Source organism: Venturia canescens, chromosome 9 (genome assembly GCF_019457755.1).
Source record: "Venturia canescens isolate UGA chromosome 9, ASM1945775v1, whole genome shotgun sequence".
Taxonomy (NCBI): domain Eukaryota; kingdom Metazoa; phylum Arthropoda; class Insecta; order Hymenoptera; family Ichneumonidae; genus Venturia; species Venturia canescens.
In genome coordinates, this window is record NC_057429.1 from 16,031,306 (window position 1) to 16,052,839 (window position 21,534).

General features: G+C 37.6%; 1 protein-coding gene across 5 annotated transcripts; it reads right to left on the bottom strand.

The window, feature by feature from the left end:
- Positions 1 to 264: 264 nt before the first annotated feature.
- On the bottom strand, positions 265 to 19,029 carry LOC122415810 (F-box/LRR-repeat protein 20). Of its 5 annotated transcripts, none has more exons than XM_043428297.1 (9): positions 18,727 to 19,029; positions 12,766 to 13,080; positions 8,629 to 8,693; positions 8,165 to 8,294; positions 6,343 to 6,804; positions 5,904 to 6,095; positions 5,690 to 5,791; positions 5,063 to 5,278; positions 265 to 4,370 (listed from the first exon to the last, which is right to left on the bottom strand). In XM_043428297.1, the coding sequence occupies exons 1-9, from the start codon at positions 18,754 to 18,756 to the stop codon at positions 4,263 to 4,265; spliced, it is 1,620 nt and encodes a 539-aa protein (XP_043284232.1). In that variant the 5' UTR covers positions 18,757 to 19,029; the 3' UTR covers positions 265 to 4,262. The 5 variants fall into 5 exon arrangements, with proteins under 5 accessions (XP_043284232.1, XP_043284231.1, XP_043284235.1 ...); XM_043428296.1 differs by having other exon boundaries at positions 8,629 to 8,696; XM_043428300.1 differs by lacking the exon at positions 18,727 to 19,029 and adding an exon at positions 14,541 to 14,571 and having other exon boundaries at positions 8,629 to 8,696.
- Positions 19,030 to 21,534: the final 2,505 nt, after the last annotated feature.

Consider the following 21,534-nt stretch of genomic DNA (forward strand, 5'->3'; position numbering starts at 1 on the left):
AACGAATTTCGTCAGCATTCTAGAACAGAAAATTAATAGTAAAATCATTGGGTTGAACGAAATGAGAAAAAAAATTTGTTCATCTTCATAAAATGAAAATTAATTCGTAAACAAAAATAGATGAAATACCTACGAAAATTTGTTTTCCCAACTTGGATAGGATCGAAAAATATTTTTATTATAGTTGGAAATGTTTTTCGGTTATTTTTGAAAGAAAATCAATTTTTCCTCGACTCGGTAACGTGTCATTGAAAAAGCTTCGTCTATCGTTGTCTCGAATATATTTTATTGTACATACATTAATGAAAATATATACATGGTAGACTGGGGCTTGTCGAAGCAGCGCGAAATGTCGATATGGTTCGGCATCGTGTATTCCACAGTCTCGTCAAATTCCCTACTAGAGAGGGAACGAAAAAGGAAATGAGAAGGGTCGTTTTAGAGGCGTCGACGCATTATAAAAAACGTTATTTTGTTTGGGGTGTTGATCGGCGCATTGGCAGTGGTTGCCGTGATTTAATTCTGAAATTACACATTTCAATGATGAGAAATTTTATCGAAAGGACGGTAATCTGTTTTTTTTCCTGCTCTCTCTCTCTCTCATTCTCTCCTCCGTAAATTTTTGTTCTCCGATGTTGAGTTAAAAATATTCGAGAACGAAAAAAATTTGTAGGCGATGAAACGAGCGGAGAGCCGTAAAATTCGACGAATCTTCGTTTATTATTTTTTCTTTATTTCTTTTGTTTATAGCTGAATGAAAGCTACCGTAGGACGAAGACGGGGGAAATACTCGTGCCGACCTCACCCGAAAAAACGTCTGTTTTTCGTAATCTTTTCTTCGTTTTATCTTTCCCACCCTCCCTCTCCCTCTCTTTTTCCAAAATCCTCGCTATTTAATTTCTTCGTTTGTATCTTCCTTAAATTTCTTTACTCTTTCCCTAATCTATTGCACAGCCAAACACTTGCTCGATCACACTCACGGTTACTCACGTTTCGTTTGTCTCTCTTATTCTCCCTTTTAATTACTAATACGACAGTAGTGTTTATGTCAATGTGTAAGTGTATTTCGCGCGCGCGCGTGTATGTGTGTGTGTGTGTGTGTGTGTATAAGAGGGCAGTACGAGAAGCAACATTTTTTCATTTCCATATCACGCGGTCGATCGAAGATTCGATTAGTCTCACGAAAAAAAAAACCTTGCAACAATACATTCGGTTGGTTACACCCTTCGGCTTGAAACAATATTTCGATCAAGTTCTTGTCGATTTTTTTATATTGGTTCCCTTTTCATACGACGACTGTGACGTAGCGAGATTTTTATTTTCGTGAAAAATTGTGCTCGATAACCAACGACAATAAAAAAATAAAGCATCATTCTCGTTATTTGTTTGTTTGTTAGTTTTTCGTCTCGTTTGTTGATTCTTTCGACCACCCTTATATACGTGTGTGTATATATATATGTGTGTGTGTATGTGTGTGTGTGTGTGAGATACAAAGATCGATATTACGATGAAACGCGATCGTTCAATCTCGTCGTTCGAAAAACCGAAGAACGTCAACGATTGTCACAGATCGAGATGATTTTACAATTATTTTTCGTTAGTAGTAACGATTCAAATGGTTTTTTCCTCTCTCTTGCTCTCTCTTCCTCACTAACTTTCTTCCTCTGCCTCGTAGCTCGCATTAACTTCTGGAAAAAAATTGCTCGTGATAAAATATCGCAGACGTATATATCGAAAAATCGCTTATTATTTAACACAATTGCGACGATTTATGAGACGACGTTAAGACTCGAGTCGTACGAAACTCGTAATTTCGCTTATTTTTTCATCTTTTCATTCACGTTTGTTTTTTTCTCTTTCTCTCTCCTCTATTTTCGAGGGTAATGGGACAACATGCAGCGTATAAAACATATCTTATCTATTTCCATATTGATATAGTGTGAGTTTTTTTTCCTTCATCGTAGATCTATTTGCATTATTATATATTTATATAAAGATAATGACAAAATAATAATAATGATAATAATCCATTCACGTTGACGTCATGACCATGATCATCATCATCATCATCATCATTATTATTATTATATTATTATTATTATTATTATTATTAATAATATTTATTAATATTATACTGCGTTCTCTTTTTTCTGTACGCACTTGATTACGCTCCTTAAGTGCTTAAGTTAAGGATTACAGACGCACGTAAAATCGTACCGAGTTTCACGTTTTCGGTTTATTTATTTTAATGCATTTTGGAGTCAACGTACATTTTTAATCACTGATTTTTCGATCATTTTTTGTTGTTTTAGAACTTCGTTTTTCAAGTGGTCTTCGGTTCGTCGGTTCCGAAAATTTGACGTTGTTTTTTATCATCAAGAATGTTCTCGGTTCGTTTTCTCAGGCAAAAGTTTCGAAAATTCGGTTATCGACGATTTGACAAACATTTGAATGTAAATTATGCGCTTTCACGACGGATTTTTCACGACGAAATATATGTCGTGATTCGGATATTTGTCGAATCGCCAAGTGGCAAAGCTTAAGAATCCAGAGGAAGCTTTCGACTGAAAAATTCTCCGTCAAATCTTCTCGAATCCTGAATCATTCGTGGGTTTTTCTGGTGTTTAAATTTTCATGTATTGCACTCGGATTAAGAGTTCGGTTAAATACGTTTCTCCGCGAACGTGTGATACGCAATAACGAGATAAACATGAATACGTCGCGGTTCGAGGGCCTCTTTTTGTGATTAAAAAAGGGCTGGTTCGAGGTGCCCTCAATTACTCTTGACATACTCGCGAGCGCTTAACTCGTTTGTCGTTTCACATCGACGATTCTCGTCTTACATAATAATAATTATAATGGCCGATTTCGTTACTAGGCACGATAAAATTAACCGTAGTTTTACTTCTCTTTCTCCTCATTATAAATACGAGTGTTCGTGTAACCGAATAATTTTCATTTTTTGAAAATTCACTCCGCAATCGTTACAGTAGTAGCTAATTTAGTTTACGATTTTAAAACGCAGGGGCCACTGTGTAAATTGTTTTTTTTTTTTTTTTTTTTTCATTGTTTCCGCTTGTCAGTTAAATTGTGGCTACTCAGGTGAGTTTTTCTTCTTTTTTTATCTACAGTCGAACAGTGTCTGTGTACGTGTATTTTCAAACTCTTTGATTCGCTTGTCAGTCTGTGTGCTCTCCTAATCCGTGTCGGCTGTTGATTGAAAAATTTACCGGACCGCGTTTGATCTATTGGGAGGAAAAAAAATGGAAAAGAAAATATACAAGGAACTTAATAACGTGGAATTTCGCGGCTCACTGTGGCCCAAGAGTGGAAAACGTTTGATCCGGAATATTGAAAAATATACGAGGTTTTTCAACTTTCCTGACTTTCGTTGGTGTTTCTCGATCGTTCAACTTTGAGGACCCTTCGCACTAAAACCCGTTGCCGAAAATTTCTATCGATCAGGATTTCAGTTTTTCACTCATCCGCAAGGATTCGAAAAACAAATTTAATCGCTTTTCAACCCTGATCATTGATTCTCGGTATTAACGGTAACGATGCCCAGAAATGCTTCGGATCGATTTTTCGAAAAGTAAAAAGATACATGAAACTATTAAGAAAATGAAAATTTCAAGTTATATTCTGCAATTAAACAAACACGATCGTTATTCGTGCAAGTATTTTTTGCTCGAACTCTTTGTCATCATTATTACAGAGAATCAGTGTTCGAAAAATTCGAGAGTTTCCGATGTTCTTGCATTATTGTTAAATCCTTGAATACAGAATTACCAAGGAAAAAAATTACTGGCTGATATTATCGGTGCGAAGGATCCTCTGGACGAAAAAAGAATTGCGTTAAAATTTCGTCTTCCAATTAATTGAATGGTCGCTCTATTTTTTTTAAGGTAGTTTCGAAGCTTTATCTCGAGTTCACTCGTTTCGTCATGTCCGACGAGATCGGCCGGATTCACGCTGTGTCGCATATTCCGACAATAATCTCCGTATTTTTCTTCTCTTTCATTGCATTCTCCCAGTCAATGCCGAGAAATTTCTCACGATTATACGATACTCAGGCTTGTAAAAGGTCAAGCCTTTCCTACAACCGTAGCAACGCTCGTGCGGATCGACGGTAGCAATTTTCTTCTCTCGGCCGCCTTTGGAAACTTTCGTGTTTCAATGCGGCAGCCTCGCTAAACATGTCGGTCTTCCTTTTTCCTTCAGCAAAAACGGACGATTCATGTTTCGTTAAATCGCTCGAGGAATCACAGTATGACACAGCATCGACAATACCGCTGTCGCGATGCTCCCGCACTCGGTGGCGGAGTCACAGGTGCGAAGTAAGCGTGGACTTTTATGTTGGGCAAATGCGTCTGAAAATTGAGAACGAAATATAAATTTTTGACGAAACTCATGAAAAACTAAATTAATCTTGATCCTGGAATCTTCAATCTTTTTCCCTCCAAATAATCAGCCCAATCGTTTCTTAAGCATAAAATCCTTTTGATAAGGAACTATAGAACTTAATCGTACTTGATTCTTGCTATTTGGTAATAACGAAGAGAATGCTCAGCGATAAAGTGACGTCAGAGAAGTATTAATCGACGAAAACTTACGCAAACGATAAAAAAGGTCGGAAAAATATAAAAAATCACTGAACAGAGCCACAAAGTCGATTTGTATTGAGAAAATAATGGTGAACTCAAATTTACGACCGCAATTTTGGTGCTCTTGTTGCGATATGTATATTTTGAAAAATAGAAATTCGAAGGGGATCAGAAGCATAATTTCAACTCTTTGGAATGTACAGTAGAACTCGAAAGTAGCATTGAAATGAAGTCCAAAAATATGCAGGGAACGTTTTGTTTCAACTCTTCACAATTTAACGAACGCAAACAAAACCAATGGAAGATTGAAGAAATGATTAATTTTAAGAGAATTTGGCAAGTTCATTTCAGAACTGAATTCGTCGTTTTCCCATTGCCAGTTATCAAAATTCTAATGAAATCTATTGAGGGGAAAACCGTAATTTTTCTGTGAAAATATTTGAATTTATTGTCCGTACTCTGAGTCTTCGTATGCCAGCTCGTGTTATGAATTGGCAATCGTAAAGCTCGATCCGTTCGAGATTGTGGCAGGCTTGCATCAAGTGTTCGAGGCTGGCGTCTGTTATTAAAGGACAATTGTCGAGCTCCAGCACAGCGAGATTTTCCGACGCACAAGGAGACAGAGCCAGTTGTCGTATTCCCTCGTCCGTAATCAATTCGCAATGTGAAAGACTCTGTAAATGCAAGAATACTAATGAATTTCCAGGTCCGACGATGTGTCGTGGTTGCGTCAAATTTTAAACTATTTTTCGTTCGAATCGAACTCGTTGAAACGAGTGACAATTCTCAATGTGAATTAGCTTAAAGCGTATCCTTCGTTTTTTTACCAAATTGTCCCAATTTCGATTCACTTTACGTAAGAACCTTTGATTAAAAAAGAACTTTGGAGTGCATTTAATACTGTACAATCGAAACTTCCTCAAACTATAATTCAAAAAGCTCTTAATTTTTTTCATGTGGAACAACGACGTATGGTTTTATTATTTAAATGACAAAATTCATGGAATCGACGTGTTTCAGCCAATTAGGATGACAAACAACTTGAGTAGAAACTATAACTAATTGGAGGTACTTTTGTTACGTACGAGTTTTTCAAGCCTCGGACAACCGACAGCAAGATGTATGAGAGTCGAATCTGTGATGAGGGCGCACTCCTCAAGATCCATTTTCTCAAGTAACCTGCAATTCTGAAAGACGAAAAGCGGAGCCGCTGTTTTTAACTCGAACAAGATGGAAGCCGCCAAATGTTTTCTCACTGGACATCCACTTTTTTTCGAATGCCGCCAATGAAAAACTTACTCTCGCAAGAGCCTGGAATCCGGCGTCGGTAAAATGAGTGCAGGCCACGCATTCGAGAACACTGAGGAGAGGACAATGTTGGGCTAACGTCACCAGCGAAGGATCCGTCAAATTGGGACAATTCGAGAGACAAACGTAATGCAACCTCGGACATCTTTCACTCAATTCTCTGACTGCATCGTCCGTGATATTCTGTAACATATGAAGCAGAAAAAATGTACCGTACGATCGAAATGAAGGCTCAAAAAGTTTCTCTGTTAGCCTGAATTTCGAAAATAACCTTTGACTTATTGAAAATTCTACCGGATGTTAAAATTTCTTATCAATTTAAGGAAAAATAAAATTTTTTTGCACTTTCGATAATCGTTGTGTATAGAAATCGGTGCGAAATTAATTGTTCAATGCGATGATAGTGAGTCTAATAAATCTATAAAATTACCCTGCACTCGTGTAGATTAATCGCTTCGAGATTCGGACAAAAGCGTGCGATGCACTTTATGGCACGATCCGTGAGTTGGCGACAGCCTTTGCTCAAAAAACTGCGGAGTTCGGGGCAGCCTCGAGCGAGAGCTTCGACGCCATTGTCGGTGAGTAATTCGCACCAGGATAAATTAATATGCGTTAAAAGTGGGCATCCATCGGAAATGTCCTTGAGCGCAAGATCGGTTATTTCAGGACACGAGTCGAGGTTGAGTCTTTGTAACTTTGGGCAATGATTGCTGAGCGCTGCGCACGTTGCGTCCGATATTTTTTTGCACTGGCTCAAATTTAATTCCTCGATATTTGGACAGGATTGGGCGAGCGTTCGCATCGAATTGTTCCCGATACTCTGACATCCTCGTAACGACAATTGTCGAAGAAAACCACCGCAACGTCTTGAAATATTTTCTATTACTGGTCCCTGGAAAAAAAACATCGTCAATACAAATTATTTTTCGTTCAACAGCAAAAGTACTATTTTAAGTATCACAACTTATTCGTCGATTTTTTTGCACTGGTGCAAATTTGCACACAGAAAAATTTAAAGTGTCTAAAACTTCAAAATTCCTTTCCTCAATTTCCCCACTTTTCTATAACAAAACTTGATTTTTCAATTTTTTTAATATTCGTAATAATCGATTACTAAAGAATTTTTACCCCTAAAAAGTCTCGTTGTAACATCAATTCCATACGTTCATGGATGAAATAAAAAGTTTTGAAAAGTCAAAGTGCAAATTTGCATCAGTGTGGTGAGTGTGCGACCTCAAAGGGAGTAAAAAGTTGGATGTTGTATGGTGTGGAGGTATGGGGTTGAAAGAAAAGGGATCAAATGGATGTACTCCAAGAGAAATGTATTGAAATGACCTTGGGAATCAAGTAAATAGAAATACGTCAGAAAAATGGAGGGAGAAATAGAAGGGATGTCGATACAAATACAGAAATAGGCAGTGAAATTTTGAGTTCACATTATGAAAGTAGGAGACGACAAATGGCCAAAAAAACGCTCAAAAGATGAAGCAAAACCTTCCTTGCCCATTTTGAAGGAAATCCTTCAAAATGGGCAAGGAAGGTGAGAAAAACGATGGAGGAAGCAGGGGAAAGACAAATATGGCAAAAAATTCGAGAGAGAGAGAGAGAAATGTAACACAGGGGTGGACAATGTAATAAAAAAAAAAACACTAGTGAAGACGGGATAGGAAGTGCAACTGAACTGGGAATAAATAGAGTTATTGCAGTTTATACAAAAACAGAAAAGAGGCAATCGGAATGGTACTGAGAGAGAAAAGATACACGAATAGAATTAAAAGACTCGTGGGGGAGGTTGGGGTGTAAAAATATGAGAAAGGACAGGTCCATGGGGTAAAGCCAATATAGGGAATGTGAAAGAGAAAAAGAAACTTTAGGGCAAATTTGTGAGTGCAGGGGAATCAAAGCTGAGATTGGAAACACATTGGCAGGTGGTTTGGGAAGGTGGCTTGAAACAGCGTTTCGAATTGGGGTCCAAAATTTCTATAGTGTCTTTTTTATGCAGAATATTTTAGAAAAAAGAATTGATTTTTCCCACCCAATTTACCAGACTACTACCTTAAAATTGCTTCACTCAAACAAACCCATAGAGAGGAGAAAAATTTTGTTCATTGAAGAAAATCCTATTAATAATAATCATTAAAGACCATTAAAAAAATAAAATTCGAATTCGCCATATTTTTAATCAACTCAATGGGGGATTTTGTTCTATGGAAAAAATGACATTTTTCAGTGTCAAATCCACTGGAACACACCTCGACATCTCGTTGAAAATCGAATAGATCGATTCTTTGCCAATTAGAGCCATCCAACGCCAGCACGTTCCAAGCTTTGCTCACTTGGGCACATCTGCATAACGAAACTACGTCCAGATATGACAAGATTCTGTAAAAATCATATTTCCCTTATTATTATACAAGCATATTTACGAAGTATTTTCGATTCGTTCGACTCGACCCAGAAAAAATGAATAATTTTTCTTTTATCAATGAATTTAAATTTAATTTATATTATTAATTATATAAATAAATAATATAAAAAAAAATAACAATTTCAATAAGAAATAAATTAAAAAACATTAATAATAAGAAAAAATGATTGATTTTGAACTGGGCCGTTTCGAAACAAAGTTGCCCAGGGCTCCGAAACTGTTCCACCAATTAAAAGCCAATTACACGAAAATTCATAAATAAGCGGTTGAAATATTCATTGATTTTACCTGAGCAATAACTCCTTTGGCAGTTTCTTGTTTATTTGTGCCTCGTCGTCGTGAAATACCCATGTCAGCTGTAAGCAAAAAAAATCGACAAGACGAGTAACTTGACGAGGGCAGTATGACGCGAGTGTTTGACAAAACATATGACCGAGAAAGAGATAATCGTCTTTTTCAATGGGAAACAGTGCTCGGTACGGAGGGTCAAATCAGCACGTGCGTGTGTGTCGTTCTATATTCGCCTTCGCGTTACGTTCGTGTGGCTTTAAAGCCCATGGATAAGAGAGACGGAGAGAGACTGAAATGGAGAGGAATTCATTCCTCGTGTATTCACTATGACCTAGTTCAACTATGGGCCACAATAAACGTAGCTGAAATAGGCTGATACATTTTTTCAGGAGCGTTCGAACGGCCTTTTTGCCGCACGCATTCGTGCATCGACGAACGACTGTGACATCGAATTTTATCGTTTTCGTGAGAGTTCCTGTAAACAAGTATTTCTCTCGACCCGACGCTCATTAGGAAGGTTTTGTAGACGAGTCGCGCTCGTCGGCGTGGTCAATTTTGTAAGTGAAATCTGAAAAAATGTGAGAAAATATGATTTTTCCACCATTGATTATTTTTTTTTTTTTTTTTTTTTTCTTTTCATATTCTTTCGAATCGACAAGCCGAAGTGAATTCAATGGATCTTTTTGCGCGAAGAACATTCGATTTTGACGTGTGAGCGAACTGCTCAAGACGTTTGCCACAAAAAGACAAGACAAAGTTCGACCTTTCGAATGCTCGCGATGGACAAAAGCGAGGCTCTTGACACGCACACAACTCCCTCGTTTCTCCCTCGGGCTAAAGCGATGATGAGAACTCGAGTCACGTTAAGAAGAAACCAGAGCGCTAGTAAGACGGACGAAAGTATCGATTTGACGTCACATTATTCGTAACTGACATTCGGGTCGTCAAAGATACGTTGCGTAATGCCGATGTAACTCGGCCAAATTGTTTTGCTAATTATCTATAGATCGAACGATTCGGGGACGAACGACCCTCGATTTTGCAGACACGGAACTTCGAAAGCGTTTCCGAGGTCTGAGCGGAGCGACAAAAATATGCGGAAACTAATGCTACGCGACGAGCGACGAATCACACTCCGGGACGTGCCGAGATAAGAATTTATCGTGCCGACGAAACTACCGATCGTGTCACATTCGAAGGAAATAGATTCAACAGCATTTTATCGATCAATCGACAATGCAACGACGCGTTACCTCCATGGCAACGGGGCTGCGTAAATACGACTCTAGATTTGGCAAAAGTCGAAAAAAACGATTTATTTGATCAATTTTTTCGTAACTTTTTTCACGAAACAAAAGTTTTGGAAGCGATTTAAGACGGATTTGGGAAAATTTCAATCTTCCGAGTGTCAGAGCTGTCAAAAATGGTTTATGAGCTTGTCAATCGTCGGAGATAAAAAATGAAAGCTTTTCGAAATCTGTTATCAGGCAGAGTTGTTATCAGACTGCTGAAACAATGAGGAAGAAGTTTGCTAATTCCTTATGTCGATGCGCCATTTCTCAGCCTCGCATTAACTTCGCTCTGCGCCGAGACTAATTCGAAGCAAAAGATATTTGCACGATGACGATTAAGGCCGGGGATCATTCATTTTTATGCTTCTTGACATAACGCGAACAATGGAGGAGAAACAGATGAAAATGTCGAACGAGTGTGCACGAACTTGAGATTTTAGCGCTGTGAAAATGTTGCATGATTTGCGATTTTCGTTAAAAACGACCAGCACGGTCTTTTTCGCTAATTATAGGGACGGGAAAAACGCGTTATGTGGGGAAACAAATACTCGGGGAATTCGAGCTTCGGTCGTGAAGAAAAGTGATTCGTTCGTTTATATTTTTCCAGTCTGAGAGCATCCCGGGAATTTCGAATTTCTAATTAAAAATCATTGTCACTTATGAATAATTGCAATTTGACTTAAAACTTGATAAACCGTACGATTAACCGTTTGACGCCCAAAAGAAACGTTTCGCATGTGCACTTGTTTAGGGGAATACATTTTTTTAAACAAATTATTCGAATTGTTTAAACAATTTGTTTAAATAAAGTATGATGAAAAATTGAAATTAAAAAAAATTGTTTCGAAACATGGCGGATCAATTTTTTCACAAAATTCGATCAAACAAAATTTGAAATAAATAATTTCGACAACTTGATTGCTTTGTTGTTTAAACAAATCGTGGCGCGATTGCCAATGTATAATTTTATGTCGAGATGTAATCAACAATTTTGAAAAATTTTAATTTTTTGTCATTTGTTTAAAATTTGTTTGGAATAATTGTTTAAAGAAATTCCAACTGTGTTTATCTGACGTGATTTTCCGCGTAGATCACGATTCTGGAAACAATTTTGAAAAATATTCATTTTTTGTCATTTGTTTAAAATTTTTTTAAAATAATTGTTTAAACAAATTCCAATTGTGTTTATCTGACGTGATTTTCCGCGTAGATCATGATTCTGTAAAAAATGTTGAAAAATTTAAATTTTCTGTAAAAGATTGTTTAAACAAATTCATTTTGCAAAACTAATTTCAAATTCGTGATCAGCGACCCAAAAAACCTTGGATCTCCTGTGGGATTTGTATATCAACTCTAAAATGCTCGTTCTCATCACAAAATTTGTATACCCTGAAAATTAAGGTATAACTAGATGGATAGCTTGACCAAAAATTATATCTGATTGGAATTTCCGTACTTCGTGATGCAATAAAAATCTGAAAAAATTCAACAACATTTGGAAAGCTGTGAACAACAATTATCAATTATAATATTGCCCAAAAGTTAATAACAAATTGTTTAAACAATTAATTATTCGATAATTTTGCGGTGACCTATTGTTTTTTTACGAATAAAATGTGTGTATTTTCCCGAATGCTCATGAATTTTTTCAAAATTTTCGTGAATTTTTGAAATTTCCTGAAAAAATTTTGAAAAAAATTTTAAAAAATTTGGATTTTGAATATGTTTTAGATGACATATTTACCATCAGTTTTGAAAAGTCTCAAGGTTACTGGATCAAAAATGTACAAATAGAGCCACTTAAAAAAAATTAAAAGGGGAATTTCAAAAATCCACGAAAATTCTGAAAAAAATCATGAGCATTTAGAAATAAGCGCACATTCGATTCGTAAAAATAAAAACAAGGGTTTACTGTAATATTGTTAAAAAATTATTTATTTAAACAATTTATTAATAACTTTTGGGCAATATTATTATTGATAATTGTAGTTCATAACTGTCCAAATGTTGCTGAATTTTTTCAGATTTTTATTGCATCACGAAGTACGGAAATTCCGATCAGGTACAATTTATCGGCTGGGCTATCCATCCAGTTATACCTTAAACATTTTATTTTAGCAATTTTACCGTTTATTTGCAATGTTAAGCCTAGGGAAGAAAAACCAAGTGTATACTTCGAAAGTATAAATACCGAGGACACGATTTATGCACTTTATCATTGGAAAATAATATGATAAAGCTTTCTCATCGGGGATTTAAAAAAAGGACCTTAAAAATTGCTACGTTTTAGCTTTATTTTGTAAAAACTCACTAAAAAAAGGCTTCTAGCCCAATCTGAATGTCACCATTGGAAAGAGCGAGCTCAAAAATAATCGACAAGACAGCTTGCGAATTTTTTCAATGACGTTTCCATAGTGAACAATCCCCCAGACAAGAGTACATGCGACCCGTGTCTTTTGGGCGTTAAAGTGTTGAATCGTCTTCACAATCGAAACATAATATTTCTCAAGTTTTTGAGACTTCCACTGCCATCATTTTCATCATTATTATTATGCATTTTTCATCATAGTTTGTCTTCGGAAAGTTGAAAAATGCGCCAAGCGTTTCAAAGCTTGAAAACCTTCCATCGTGACTCGACTGTCCAATAAAAATTCGGTCGTTTCAACACATCTGAGAGCTAACACTGCTCGCGCAAATAAAGTCGTGTTTTTCTACAATTTTGACGAACCCTCGACGAATAACGAGACAAAAATATCCCCGGAAGGCTCAACAAGAAGAAGCGGAAAGGAAGTGAGTTAGATTGGAGAAGCTCGGGGTGGTGCAGGTTAACAGAGGAACCAACCTGCATGTAAGATTGCCTCATTGTACTGAGAGGAATGTTTTGAGTTATCGATTGGGACGGATAGTAAGCGCCCTGGAGATGATGATGTTGAAGGTGATGATGATGGTGATGATGTTGGTGATGAAGATGTTGCTGTTGATGATGATTATAAGGGGGGTGATGCAGTTGCAGTTGTTGTTGTTGTTGTTGTTGTTGATGTTGATGTTGCTGCCTCAACCACTGACCACTCGACGTGGATTCCCCTACGGGCCCTTGGACCCCTTGCCCAATGGGGACTGCCCCTCCGCCACCCACACCCACGCGACTTACTTTTTTCTACAAAAACAAAGTCAATACGAACAGTTAATCTATCTCGAAATTACGACGCTGAACTTCGCAACGTTGGAGTCCAACGAAACGAAGGAAAAAAACATTTGACATTGAGCAATTTTTTTATTTCATCAAGTATCGGTGTGCAGGTTGAAAAACTACAAATCCCAAATTCGACAGAAAACGAAATTGAAGAATCACTACAATTATTGGAGAGTTTTTTTTCATCATTTCGTTGGACTCCAACGTTGCAAACTTCAGCGTCATCTCGAAATTAAGAGTTCGAACGAAAGCATGTTTTTTGACGTAGGTTGACTCGAGAGTTTCCATTCGTTTAAAATAGTAGGCAAGCTCGAGGTCTGATAACGCTCTGCACAGAAACTGGAGGCCCCTTCGACCGCTTGACTAGTCAACTTTTTTCGTTTTTCGCGCCAAAAATTCTACCAGTCAATAAGTTACGCGAAAATACACGAAAATTTCTTTCCGCGAGTTTTCGAGGTTGCTGATCCCATTACGAAATTTAGTTTTCATTTAGCTACCCTTGGAAGGAGTGAAAATGAGGGTTGGAAGTGAAAATTTCAGATTTTTCAGTTACATGTTTTTGTGTCATATTACATAAAAATTCCAAGTTTTTTCGAATACTAAAGACCTTTATCGAAATATAACGAAAGTTAATACCTGCAAAGGGGTGAAAAATAAGGGTTGGAGAGGGGAGGGGGGGGGGGGGGATTTTAAACTTTCAAGTTTTTATGTTGTGTGACATGAAAATTCGAAGGTTTTTAGGACACTAGACTCTTTTATATAAAAAAAAAAAATCACTATCTCCAAAGAAGTGAAAAACAAGGGTTGAGGGTGAAATTTTCAGATTTTTCATTTGCAAGTTTTTTACTATATTACATGAAATCTATACATTTTTTAGGAAACTAGACGGTTTTACCGAATAAAACAAAATTCACGATCCCCAAAGGGTTGAAAAATGAAGGTTGAGCGTGAAATTTTTAGATTTTTCAAAGAGAAGTTTTTATGCTAGAATACATAAAAACCGTACGTTTTTTAGGGCTCTTATTAAAGAGGCTCTTATCTAAATAAGACAAAATTCACTATCTCCGAAGGGGTGAAAAATAAGAGTTGAAGGCGAAAATTTCATGTCACATAGCACAAAAACTTGCAAGTGAAAAATCTGAAAAGTTTACCCCCAACCCTTATTATCGAGTCCTTGGCAGATAGCCAGTTTGTTTTATTTTGATAAAAGAGTCTAGTGCCCTAAAAAACGTACATTTTTTATGCATTGAAAAATCTAACAATTTCACCCTTGACTCTCGATTTTCACCCCTTACGAGGGTAGAAATGTAAAAATGAAGTTCAGAGATGGAATCAGATTGGAAATCCAACTTTGCGGCCTTAAAGTTGGATCAATTCACTGCAAAAAGTGACTAAACGTTTTATTTCGAAAAGCGCATAGTTACCGAGGTATTCGATGTCAAAAATGACCTGGGGTCAAAGTGACCCCGTGTGCACGAAATGTCTCGCTGTGAAGGTGTGCACACTAACGGTTAAAAGGTTATCGACTGTTTCCCGCAGCAAGAAAGACTCGAACATTTTCTTCCCCGTTGTTATCCTCATGTTTGAAAACGTATTTACTGTTCCGTGTAAATAAAAAATTTCGAATAATTCAGCATCATCAAATACTCGAATACGTTAAAATTCAAGTTTGTCGAAAAATCACTTTCATTGGAAGAGCGAGCGATGCTACAAAAGTTTCTCAAAATACTCGGTTTCTTCGAGTCTCGGAAAAGTGGGAAATGCGCGAACGAGTTAAAATCGTAACGAAATTGAAGCACAAATAAATAAGTAAAATCCATTAGCAATTACGAAAAGCAAGAAACAAATTCGAAAAATCGTCAATAGCGTTTTTGGCTTTGAAACAATGAAGAACGATTCTCAGCAAATGAAAAAGTGGCAGAATTTTAATCGCCCGTTTATCGATCCTCAAGCCCCCAAAGCAGCGTGATAAAGTGGCATTTTTATTTGTCAATCTACGTGCGAATCGAGCCAAGGCGATAATCTCCAAAAAAAACTCGTCAATAATAATTCTACGCAGATATTTCATTATCCGAGGAAATTTGAAATTTACGTCTCGTCGTTTACGATGCCACAAACGTCTCTCGTGTGCCTCGGCTCTGAATACTGCGCGCCGCGGTCTCCACGCGCTTCTCGAAAACGTACGAATGTTTACTATGCATATATCTCCTTGCTCCTCCTGATATGTTTTTATTTATCGCACGCACACGCGAAACATCGAGAGAGAGACACAAGCGCACGAGCACTATTTTACGATGCATTTACAATGGTGTACGGAGAGATACGAAATAATCACGGTTCCAGCCGCTATTTGTTTACTTTCAGGCATCTTTATATGTCCTACGGTGACGTACGCGCGCGCAAGCGTCCATTTTATCCGTCGTATAATCTCCCGTCGACTGCGTATTATTTCTCTTCCTAATTCCTCCTAAATATTGTTCTTTAAATCTCCGTAATACTCATTGAACAAATTTATTTCCGAAACGAGGTGTTGAGATTTTTAGCGAAAGAAGAACGCGAGGAATTATCATGGACGAATCTCGTGATTTTCGAAACCGAGGACAAAAGACTTTCACGAAATATGCGAACATTTGCGCCTCGTTACATTCCTTTTTTGACAGCCCTTTCTTTTCGGACGGAACATATTGCGTGTCACTTTTCACGAGTGAGTTGAAACTCACTCAAACAGCTTGAACAAATCGTCGATGCTAAAATATGTAAATCCGAGCTTTCCAATAACTTTCAACAAAAATGATTGAGCGACTCGAGAAGATTGAAAAAATGAGAATTCGACGAGAACTTTCGACTACAACCCATCGTCAAGAAAGCTGTCGTCGTAAGATTTAGCATGGATTTTTCAAATCCAGCGTGACGATCGCACGTCGAAATAGAAATCGATAAGAAATACGAACGAACGTGTCGCAGTCGTAGAAGTCGGTAGCTAATGAGCCTCGTATCAGGTCAAATAAAAACATCGCGGTCGTCTAATTCTATCGCAGCGAAATCACCACACTTTCTATACGTACGTACAGTGGTGCAAGTTTATTCGCAAGTGTTGGTGCGCGGTGTGTGAATACTTGCATATATAAATGTTCGTTTGACCGAATAAACTGTAATGGATGACGAATGTTGAGTGGTGCACGCGCTCGAGGGGTTTTATATGTGCTTAAACGTAAGAAGAATTATTAGAGAGATGTGATACGCAAGGAGAGAAGGAGAGGAGGCCCTCGCGTCGAGCGTCTCGCTGGTCTCGCTCACTGGACTCAACCGGCTGTGCTGTGCACGCGAAACACAGCACGTACCCCGTGGGCTGCTCCTTTCGCGTGGGTGAATGAACGCAGGGAGAAGAGAAAGAAAATAAAGAATATAAGAAAGAGAGATGGCGAGCAGACAGGCACGGAAACGGCAGGAAAGCAGAGTGGAAGCGAGAGCGACGGGAGGAAAAAAGAAGCGAATTTTGTGAAGGAAACTACGTGAAATTTGTCTGGCGTACGGACGCGAAACGACAACGATGACGAGCAAAAAATATCCAGGGAAATTCCGTTTTTACACGTCCCTTTGTGGACTCTGCTTTCTTTCGGTTCAAAATTTATCGTCTGCACGGGTGACGAGTGACACGCGTTTATGGGCCAAACATTTTATTTTATTGGAATGTCGACCGTTTGCGATTGATTTTTCACGATCCAGCGGCGCTCGAAACTCTGCGAAAACTGCTTTTCAGTCATGAATATTCAGAAAAGTTATTCTTCATATCTTTACGACGAATGCGATCAATGGATTCACACAAGCTTTTTTTTACAGTTAGCTCGTGATTTTCCAATGCTGTCGTTTTATTGCTGTTCGTTGTTCGTGCAAGCCTGGCAATAACTCAATCTTCACAGATTATTATTATTGAACCTCGAAATGCGGAGATTTTCGTGTAAAAACTGAATTGGATGTGCCATGATTTTTAAAACGGCGAAAAGCATAACGTTGATTGGTCAATCGTGTCCATCGCACGTAGTCTGAAATCAAAGTTTCACTATATATTGACAGGTCACATTTTTTCAAACTCTCGTATCTCGAAAATGATCGATTCTCGTCCGCTTTTATTGTGCAAACTGATGGAAATTATTCGCAAAGTTCATTGAATAAGAGAATTTGAGAAAAGCACCGAATTGTCACCGAGATATTCAAAGTTCAAGTTGCAGAAGTTTCTCGCGCATCTGTACACGGAGGTTTAATAATAAAACTGTTGAAGGCGACAGCAGCACACTTGACCCTCGGGTTGACTTTGAAAAAATGGACGATATCGCAAAAATAAAAAATTTCATCACATAATGTTCGGGCTCGAGAGGTTAGGCCATGAGAATTCGTTTGTTTTTATTTCTAAGCACTCGTTTCACCATAGCCATTAAAATTTCTACGAACGACATTTTCACTGGAACGTTTCTCCGAATGACATGTGCGTGTGAAGCTTGTAAACAAAGCACGAATCGAAGCGAATTTTTTTTCAATTTTTCAAAGCACTGTGTGCATCATTTGACAGGAAACCTTAGAAATATGGAATAAACGAACATCGTGTGACGGGACGAGGAGGAGGAGACTGGGGTTCGGAAGAAAACAAAGAGAAAAATAATGGTATGGAACAGCAATCTTGTGTAGGAAGAAGTAATGAAAAAACGAAGGAAGGTCAGCGATGTTTTTTTATCGCTTTTCCTTGTTACGGCTGAGTGACATTTGCACGAAGGATTGAGAATCGAAATGTATAGACACTAAATCTATATATATATATAGGCAATGAAATGGAAAAAAGAAAAAATGACGATACGTATAGCTCGATCGAGGACGAGATTCCTTGGTTGTGTCTGAGCAAGTGTGTGCGGGAGAACAAAGGATGGACTTGACTGATTCGGTCGATGCGTGGAAAATGGAAGCAGTCCGAGAATTGAGAAGGAAAGTACAAAAATTCGATTGGATTATTGGCAATAGAGAAAAAATGATGCGCACATAGAGACAAACGCGTATATAGATATATCTATAAATATAAAAATGTATGTATATATATCGAGGTGTATATCCGGCAGGGTCGATAAACTCTTCTCGTCGATCGAATAAGTTGCCAACAGAGAGCCCAGAGAGGATAGAAAGAAAAAAACTGGATGAGAAAAAAACACGAAAGTTCTTCACGTTGGTCCTGAGACTGAGAGCGCGAGGCGAGATAAACACAACGCACTGTTTCACATTAAAAAAATATTTGTTTTGTTTCGAAAATAATGCAGAAGGGTATAGTAATAAAATGAGGGGAAAAAAGATAGTTGAGCTTGGGTACGGAGTCGCGCGTGTGCATACGCTGAAAACAGGCTGAGAGCGAATCAGCTGTTCGGCCACGACGAATGACAACATTGGCAAGGGGGAACGCACAAAAAACACATACGGGAGAAATATACAAAGCTCAGACGACGACAACGACGCACAACGTGAAGTCAAAAAACACCGAGATTGTTACGAAAATGAGAGAAAAACAATGAGCTTAACCCCCAATTTTCTCGGTTCGTATGAAAATTACGACGTTCAATCTTCTTGACCTACCTCGAGCCTCGTCCGCCCGGAGTGTATCATCCTTTTGCGTCGCGTTATTTTGCAAAATTTTCCGGGCTTTTTAGTCCCGCACAGAGTTTCGGACGAAATAATAATCGTGGGATTAAAAGGGAAAGCGGGAGAATGAGAAAGAGAGAAAACGTTTGAATTATAGTCTCCCTTATACGTAATGTCTCGCGCGGCTTTCGATATATTTAGATATATGAGTATATCTACGTAAGTTTATGCATATACGTGTATATCTAATTTTTATTTATTATTTTTTTTATTATTTACGTGCTACAGAGCTCGCGAGAGAAATGGCCGAGAGCTACTGTCGCTTGGACGCTCGGTTCTATCCCGTCGCGACTGCGTTTTCCTTTGCTTCACACATACACACACACACAGAGACGTGAAACCGTAGTATACACACTATCAAACTCTGAGAAAGAGAGGAAAATCGTCAAGTGGTAAAAGACTAACAGAGCCAAGCGGAGGCCACCAGTTTAGTGTTCGTAGTAACGTGGTGGTGGCCGTCAGGTGGGGACGTAAGTAAAGCTATTTTCACATTGAAAAAATAACGAATCAACGATTTCAGAACACGGTACTGAAATCGCGATCAGCTGCGCAATGTATACAAACAATGTGAAATTCAAACAAAATATGTTCTCGAACGAATAAAGACGTTTTTTTAATGCAAAACACTGCAATTTTTTTATATTTTTGATGGTTCATTTATTTTTTAATTTCTTTCAATTTTCTGGTACGCACAGGAACCCAATTTTTTTCAAATTCGATGAATCGGTTCGTTTAACAACGAATGATGAAATTTTCTGCAAAAAATGTAGACTCTTCCTCCAAAATTTTCGACTCGTTAATAAATAAATGTGCAATGTGCTATAAATTTATTACACATCGAACCCTCTTATCGATATGAACATATAAAATTCATACTAAATAATTACAACATTTTTCAAATTAAGCTTGAAAACGATTTTTCGATTAATTGTACTGTTTTTTAATCTCATCGATTTTAACTAACCACAACGGTTAGTTCAAAACTCTGTCACCAGGGTTCGCAAATCCAACACATCGCAATCGCTGTGAACGCAACTTCAATAATATTCTCGTCTAAACATACTGATATTCTCATTGGTCGACCGACTTTGACTTGGCGACAGCACGGCCAATCACGTGTCTATCCATTCATTGTTTACACCCCGACCATTGGCCGGATAAGCGATGTTTGTGTTTTCTTTTTTTGCTTTCTTCACTCTCAAGCATGGTGTGTGCACCCGAGATTGTAGTAGAGATGTGCGTCGCGTATTTTGCCAGAAATTTAACCATGTTTTTACCGTCATAACACCGCTTGTCAATGGGGCAATTGGGGGAATGGTCTTCACGATATATCGATAATACAACTGTTTCGAATATCTTTCAAACGTGTACATCGTTGTTTTTTGTTTTCGATAAAATATAATTTATTTCCTGAGTGTGCAATTGGAAATGATAACATTTATATAAAGCAGCGTTTCTCTTATTTTCAGATGTGAATGACCGATCGGTTTTTCGTAACGGTGAATTTTCGAAATGGAAAAAAATCATGTTTAATTCGTGCAACTTGATCGCGGTATTTTTTCATGACGCTGAAGTTTCCAACGTTGGAGTCCAACGAAATGGTCTAAAAAAACTCATCAAATAATTCCAGTAAATCTCCAATTTTGTTCCCTGCCGGATTTCCAATTCGTCATATTTCAAGTCACATCAATAATTCGTGAAATAAAAAAATAATGAATTATGCTCCAACGTTGCAAACTTCAGCGTCGTATTTTTTCCTCATACTCGACATAAAAAAACGAAATGTTTTTCCGAACGTCATCAAAATTATCGAATATTCAACGGAATATATTCTAACCGGTTTCCGTTGCTAGAACTCCGCGTATTACAATTTTCTTATATCCACTGTAAAATACGATGCTTCGTAATAGTATGTACGTCAATTTACTTATATTGTCGAATCAATAGCGAATTCTGACGGAGAATGAGTCAAGCTTTTGCTACAGTTATTCATAGCTGATAAGTTAGATCTCGTTTTCATCGACCAGATTCGAACTTCTTTATATTTGCGGTGACCCTCGAGGCTCTCGCGTATCGACTGTACCATGTTTACCACTTTCTTTCGTACCTCATGCTAGTACAATATTTTTAAAATATAGAATCATTCCTAAAAAAAGTGTTCCTAAAAACAAGTTCGTTTACATTTCCCACAGCAAAAACTCGGACTCTATTTATCAATTTAAAGTGTACTGGTGAACAAAATCTTATGTCCGCGATCCTTGCGGCATTTTTTTGAGGTTAATAAATTATTGGCAAGTTTACGGACGAGAATAATTCAACAGATCGACGACGAACGTTGACCGAACTCGATTTCGATGAGTGAAGTGACTAATTTACATGATTTCACAAAAACTTCAATAAAAGTCGTAATTGAAGATATTTCCTTTGAAATAATATTTCATTTACTGTATATCCACAGAAATTTGTTAAATATCCCTACAAGAGGGGAAAAGAAATAAGAATAAAAATAATTATGAAGTCAATGAACTTTTATACATCAAACTTTTTCTCCTCGAGTTCAAGTGAAATTTAAACAGCATGAACGTGTTTGCCAAATACTTTTTGGTAATTCCTGTCAACATAAAAATGGATCATCTTGATCATACCTCGGTGATACACGTTGATCGGCATTAATACACGATTAATCATTCATTAATCATCTGACGATGAGAACAGTGACAACAAATTGATTACAAAATCTAT